The 6,612-nt window shown below is 35.3% G+C and overlaps 1 protein-coding gene across 3 annotated transcripts; it reads left to right on the top strand.

Annotated features, from left to right (window-relative positions):
• Window positions 1-1,183: 1,183 nt before the first annotated feature.
• Window positions 1,184-6,170, top strand: GLR3.4 (glutamate receptor 3.4). Of its 3 annotated transcripts, none has more exons than XM_079002429.1 (5): window positions 1,189-3,113; window positions 3,675-3,952; window positions 4,799-4,830; window positions 4,913-5,322; window positions 5,400-6,170. In XM_079002429.1, exons 1-5 carry the CDS (start codon window positions 1,494-1,496, stop codon window positions 5,886-5,888), a joined length of 2,829 nt encoding a protein of 942 aa, XP_078858555.1. In that variant the 5' UTR covers window positions 1,189-1,493; the 3' UTR covers window positions 5,889-6,170. The 3 variants fall into 3 exon arrangements, 2 of the variants coding, with proteins under 2 accessions (XP_078858555.1, XP_078858556.1); XM_079002430.1 differs by having other exon boundaries at window positions 1,194-3,113; window positions 5,424-6,170; XR_013684749.1 differs by lacking the exon at window positions 5,400-6,170 and having other exon boundaries at window positions 1,184-3,113; window positions 3,675-4,012; window positions 4,913-5,009.
• The last annotated feature ends 442 nt before the right edge of the window (window positions 6,171-6,612 follow it).

The following is a 6,612-nucleotide window of genomic DNA, read 5'->3' as shown; positions in this document are numbered from 1 at the left end:
AAACACCTATTTAATTAAAAACCCACTTTCATAGTTAGTATCGGTGTAATAAAATGTACAAATTAGTGTTTTGTTAAATAGTTCATTTGGCAAAATTGATGTTAATGTGATTTTAATTATATTATTTATATCTCTAAATGCTATTTGATGTTATTTTATAATTATAATATAATTCATGGATTAGATCACTTAATAATTACGAGATGAAGTTGTTTTTTGGCCAAATATTATATGCCTAGCAAAAAGGTAATGAACATGCTAAAGTCACCACCATGGCACCATCCCATCTAGCCAGGAGTTTTTTATTTTGTTGAAATTTAAGAAAAAAGCTTTACCATTGTGAATTTTACTTGATAGCTTATCTATAGGGTAATAGGGGTGACAAATCGAACAATCATATAATGTTTTTAACTTACACGACACATCATAACGTTTTTACATAACACAAACACGACACAAAACGATTTTGTGTTTTATTTCACCAACATGATAAAAACGACAAATATGAAAGCGATAAAATAAAATAAAATTTTAGTTTATTAAATTAAAATTGATCTTATAAAACATGACAGATAAACACGAAAAACATGTCAATATCGTATCGAATCTTGAACACAAACAACACGACACAACATCATATTCTTTTCACTTGACAGTTGACACGAACACAAGCTCGAATTGTATTTTCGTCTCAGTTTAGTTTTATGTAATATATTTTTGTTATATTGTCTAATAGATTGTCACCTTTACGCTAAAAATTAAATTTCGACTATAATCTCATCTAACATGCTAAACACGACCAAAGGTAAAGTTCATATTGACATGTGGGTAGAATTCTGCCACAATAGGCAAAAAGAACGAATAATTCTTTGCCAATAACACACGACTGTCTTGTACGCTTCTTTTAGCTTCTCTACTCACCACAGCAGTCGGCCAGTCGGCCCATGCCCAATTGCCCATCACTAAAAAGACAAAAACCAAGATTCTATCTTATTGTATTTATGGTGTTTACACTTTACAGTGAGCACATTCCACGGATAAAAGATTAAAGTTATTTTGTTCTCTCTACACGTCATCTTCTCATTATTAATGGATAGTTTATGTGACTTCCCCAAGCTTTTATCTTACCTGTTTAATAATTAATGATTATTTCTGTAAGTTTATATACTAGTATCTTTGTTCTTGACTTCTTGTTGACTGAAATTAAAGATATTTACTGATTTCCCATGTGGGTACACGTATAATATATCAGTGCAAGTTGCAACAATGTCTCGAAAACATTGAATTCATATGATAATCTTGTAGTTAGCCGTTAGGTTTAGTGTTCTTGAAAATCTTGATTCTTTGCCCAAAGCTAAAGTCTTGTGCTTCAAAACGATGCTCAGGTGCTTTTCTTCTTCATCTTCTTCTTCTTCTTCAATAAGGGCTGATGAAGTTTAATTGATTCGCATTCCAAAAGGGGTTTTCCAAAACTGGAAATTGATGCGTTAATAATGAAACCAATGGTGATTTTCTTGGTTTTTGGCATGTGGGTGATGGTGGTTGTTGTCAAGGGTAAACCTGGAAATACAACATCATCATCTTCAAGAATGCATAGTGTTGTAAATGTTGGAGCTTTGTTCACTGTGAATTCGGTTATTGGGCGTTCTGTGAAGCCTGCTATTGCAGCTGCCATTGATGACGTCAATTCGAATCCAACTATTCTTGTAGGAACTCGGTTGAATCTTATTTTGCATGACACTAATTGCAGTGGATTTCTCGGCACCATTGGAGCTTTACAACTGATGGAAAACGATGTGGTGGCTGCAATCGGACCACAATCCTCCGGCATAGCCCACGTAATTTCCCACGTCGTCAACGAACTTCACGTACCACTTCTCTCATTCGGTGCAACCGACCCGACACTTTCATCTCTCGAATACCCGTATTTCATCCGCACCACACAAAACGACTACCATCAAATGTCCGCCATAACCGATTTCGTTCTACATTTCGACTGGAAAGAAGTGATCGCCATATTTGTCGACGACGATTACGGCAGAAACGGAATTTCTGCCTTGAGCGACGCCCTTTCCAAGAAACATGCCAAGATTTCTTACAAAGCTTCATTTACTTCAGGTGCATCGGAAAGAGAAATAACTGAACTATTGATCGGAGTCAACTTGAGGGAGTCTAGGGTTTATGTCGTTCACGTGAATCCCGACTCCGGTCTAGAGATTTTCGCCGTTGCAAAAAAGCTCGGGATGATGACGAGTGGTTACATTTGGATTACCACCGATTGGCTTCCGGCGGTTTTGGATTTGTCGGAGCTGCCGGATCCTGACACGATGAATCTCATTCAAGGGGTTGTGTCTTTACGCCAACATACGTCTAGTTCTGATATCAAGAAATCTTTTGGAAAGAAATGGAAGAACATCAAAGAGAAAGAGACATCTAGCTTCAATTCATACGCTCTCTACGCTTACGATTCCGTCTGGCTACTCGCACATGCTCTTGATAAATTCTTGAAATCTGGTAACAGTATCACATTTTCATACGATCCTAAGCTTCGAAACACCAACGGAAGTGAGCTCCGGTTATCTGAACTTCGGATCTTCAACGAAGGAGAGAAGCTTCTCGAAACGATTCTGACCACAACCTTCGTGGGTTTGACCGGCGAGGTGAAGTTTAACGAGGACAAGAACTTGATTCATCCGGCGTATGACATCGTGAACACCGTCGGGACCGGTGTACGGATCATCGGATATTGGTCGAACCATTCGGGTCTCTCGGTTGCCGTTCCTGAATCGCTGTATGCGAAGCCTTCAAATCATTCTCCGGCCGATGAACGTCTTTACAGCGTGATTTGGCCCGGAGAGACGACCAAACCGCCGCGGGGGTGGGTTTTTCCGAACAACGGGACGCCGTTGAGAGTTGCAGTGCCGTATAGGTATAGTTATAAAGAAGTTGTGACGAAAGATAAGTCTCCAGAAGGTGTAAGAGGGTATTGTATTGATGTCTTTGAAGCTGCTGTGAATTTACTTCCTTACCCTGTCCCTCGGAAATACTTTTTATATGGAGATGGTCGAAGAAACCCTAGCTACACCAATCTTGTGAACTCTGTTGCTCAAAACGTAAGTACTTTATTAAATTTTAAAGTGTTAAATCTAATAAATAACAAGTACTTTCATTTATATTATATCGTCTTACTTTCATATCTTACATTGTACTTTCAATTTTTCTTATTATTAAAAAAATTGTGTTTTGAAAATCTATTCAGTTAAAACAGTGAAAATTGTTTTTTTATGAGGATGATGTTGCTATAATTCGGTAGACTTTTAAGAAAAATAAAAGTAGGATGGTATAATAAAGAAATAGATGGAAGTATGTTGTAATATTTTGCATTTAATCCAATTTTAAAAGCGGGTGTTCATTGTTATTTCTGTTTTTCTGTGGGATGTCATACAGTTTGACTTTTTTGAGGTCAAACAATCAAAAATAAAGATTAAAACTTGATTCAAAATCTTTGATATTTCCGAACAGTTTTTTATATCTTGTAACAAGAATTGCGATTCCGGAAAATATTGGTTTTAAATTTATGATAATGACATCTTAAATTTTTGGTTTTGGAAAACATAATTTTGACTTTAAAAGTCAAAAGTGTAAAAGTATAATAACATTATCTTGATTCTCAGACATACGATGCAGCAGTTGGAGATGTTACTATTACTACAAACCGAACAAGGATAGTTGACTTTACACAGCCGTACATGGAATCGGGGCTTGTGATAGTTGTTGCAGTCAAAGAAGCAAAACCACAACCATGGGCATTTCTCAAGCCATTCACAATTGAAATGTGGCTTGTCACCGGTGGATTCTTTCTTTTTGTTGGATGTGTTGTTTGGACTCTTGAGCATCGGTTAAACCATGAATTTCGTGGACCTCCAAGGCAACAAATCATCACAATCTTTTGGTTAGTATCTCATCCAGATATACATGACATGAGATGACAAGTTGATATCACAATCTTCTGGTTAGTATCCTATTCAAATATGCATGACATGACATGACAAATTGATATCACAATCTTCTGGTTAGTATCCCATTCAGATATGTATGACATGACACGACAAGTTGATATCACAATCTTCTAGTTAGTATCCCATCCAGATATGCATGACATGACATGATATAATAAGCTTATATCATTGGTTTGTTCTACTATAAAGGTGAAACAATGTAGGACACTTCGTCTTTGCAAAAAGACATGATTGTCCTCATCCCATCATGGAAAATACTATTAGAAAGATCAATGCAACGTCAACTTATCTCTCGTCTTACAAATCTTAAAAGATCATTGCAGTGCCATGTCATGTTTTTGGCCCTATATAACAATTAAAAAAAATCATTTTTTGTTGTTTTATGAATCTATTTAATTATTAGTTTATTTATTATATTGGTTCGTTGTTATAGTATATAATAAAAATATTTTATTTATTTTCTATCAATACTATTTAACTAACTTGTACATTAGAAAAGAAATGAATAGAAACACAATAATATTTGTTTTTGTTTAATTATATATATTTTAATAAATAATTATATTCGTATTAATATTATTGATTATAAATAATTAAGATAAAAAAAAATAAAGGAGTTGTCATATGTTAAAGTGTCACCGAATGAGGACCACTTTAATTTGAAAGAATGTTGACACTACTACATTCGTGTGGGGGAGTAATAACTAATTGCAAAAGCTGATTACTCTTGTGGTGGTCTAAGAATATGACAAACACCGTTTTTTCTTGAAAATTTTCAGGTTTAGCTTCTCAACGATGTTTTTTTCACACAGTAAGTATAAATGATAAATCTTGATTCTTTGCGTGAAGCATGAAAATTATAGAAAACTAAATTTTTTCACATGCGTATGAAGGAGAGAACACTGTGAGCACAATGGGACGATTCGTACTAATCTTGTGGCTATTTGTGGTGTTGATTATAAATTCAAGTTACACCGCGAGCTTGACATCAATCCTCACAGTACAACAATTGACTTCACGGATTGAAGGGATTGATAGTTTGATCTCAAGCAATGATCCGATTGGAGTTCAAGATGGAACTTTTGCCTATAATTATTTGGTTCGGGATCTTAACATTTTGGAGTCTAGGATCAAACCATTGAGAGATGAGGTCGAATATGTAAATGCACTTCGTTTAGGTCCAAAAGCTGGTGGTGTGGCTGCCATTGTTGATGAGCTTCCTTATATTGAGCTCTTCATGAGGTATACTAAGTGTGAGTTCAGGATCGTTGGTGAAGAGTTTACTAAAAGTGGTTGGGGTTTTGTAAGTTACTTTTTTTAATATGCTTTAATATTTCATATCAATTTCAAAGATGAAAATTTAGTTGGATTGACTTGAAGAAATCCAAATTGCATGCACCACAGGCATTCCAGAGAGACTCTCCTCTAGCAGTGGATTTATCAACAGCCATCCTCCAACTTTCAGAAAATGGAGACTTACAAAGAATTCATGACAAATGGCTATCTTTAGCTTCATGTTCATCTCAAACTACCCAAGTGGAAGAGACTAGTAGCCTCTCTCTTAACAACTTCTGGGGCCTGTTTTTGATCTGTGGTGTTGCATGCTTCATTTCTCTCAGCATCTTCTTCTGCAGTATATTGTGTCAATATCTTCGGTTTATTCCTCATGATGAAGAAGCTCATGATCATGAGACTGTGGAGCCACCCTCACAAACACCACGCACTGGCAGACGATCTCTTCGTGGCATCAGCTTTAAGGATTTGGTTGATTTTTATGATAGAAAAGAGGCGGAGATTAAGGAAATGGTTAGGAGAAACAGGAGGCATGCTAGTAGGGACTCGGATGAGCATAATAGTTCATCTTCCTAATTAAAATGGTGTTCTTTTGGTTTTGTTTTTGTTTTTGATTTATATGAATCTGCTGCGTGCCCTTATCATGTACATATATGGCTGAAAGTTAAACTATGAGAGAATTAATTGCAGGTATACGGAATGTATTTCGGTTAGTTTTTCTTTTAGGGAATTATATTTGAGACTAATGTTTAAAGGCTTGTATTATAAGCAGAGTAAATTACAAGCTTGATGTGTTGTGAGCTTATAACCTTTGTTTTCGATATGGCCTTCAAACGGATTTTGTTGTTGTTTTTGATCCATGTGGTTTGATTTCGTTTTAGCTTTGGTTATTATCATATAATGCCACGAAAATACAACATACAACTAATGTCTCATGAGAGCATAGAGGTAATATTTAATAACTAGTTCCCATCGTCATAAGGTTTCCTAAGCGCATTTATATTATACTAACTTTATGTGGATTTGACCCATATACAACAGATGAATATACGAATTGTCAAGTCTAATGCAAGATCTTTGCTCGTGTGGATACCAATATAGGTAATCAACATATTTGATCATAAATTTCCACATCAAATGCTTCATTGTTAACTAGAATGTATTTTTTTTAACATGTTAAAGTTAAATGTGTACCTTAATTTAGTTTTGAAATGACTTAATTTTTGGAATTATTTGTCATAAATTGTTTCAATCTTCATCTCAGTTTTAGGTTGTTTGCTAGCAACCCTAAAATTAGGGG

Source organism: Lactuca serriola, chromosome 5 (assembly GCF_051521515.1).
Source record: "Lactuca serriola cultivar US96UC23 chromosome 5, Lser_US96UC23_V15, whole genome shotgun sequence".
Lineage (NCBI taxonomy): Eukaryota > Viridiplantae > Streptophyta > Magnoliopsida > Asterales > Asteraceae > Lactuca > Lactuca serriola.
Note: the sequence above shows the minus strand (reverse complement) of the source record. Positions and strands in the feature narration are given on the sequence as shown.

Bases quoted from the DNA above. Each gene is read 5' to 3' on its own strand.
- GLR3.4 (XM_079002429.1), top strand. From the start codon at position 1,494: ATGAAACCAATGGTGATTTTCTTGGTTTTTGGCATGTGGGTGATGGTG. The intron at 3,953-4,798 runs GTTAGTATCTCA...GAAAATTTTCAG, and splicing joins CAAATCATCACAATCTTTTG to GTTTAGCTTCTCAACGATGT. The intron at 5,323-5,399 runs GTAAGTTACTTT...ATTGACTTGAAG, and splicing joins CTAAAAGTGGTTGGGGTTTT to AAATCCAAATTGCATGCACC.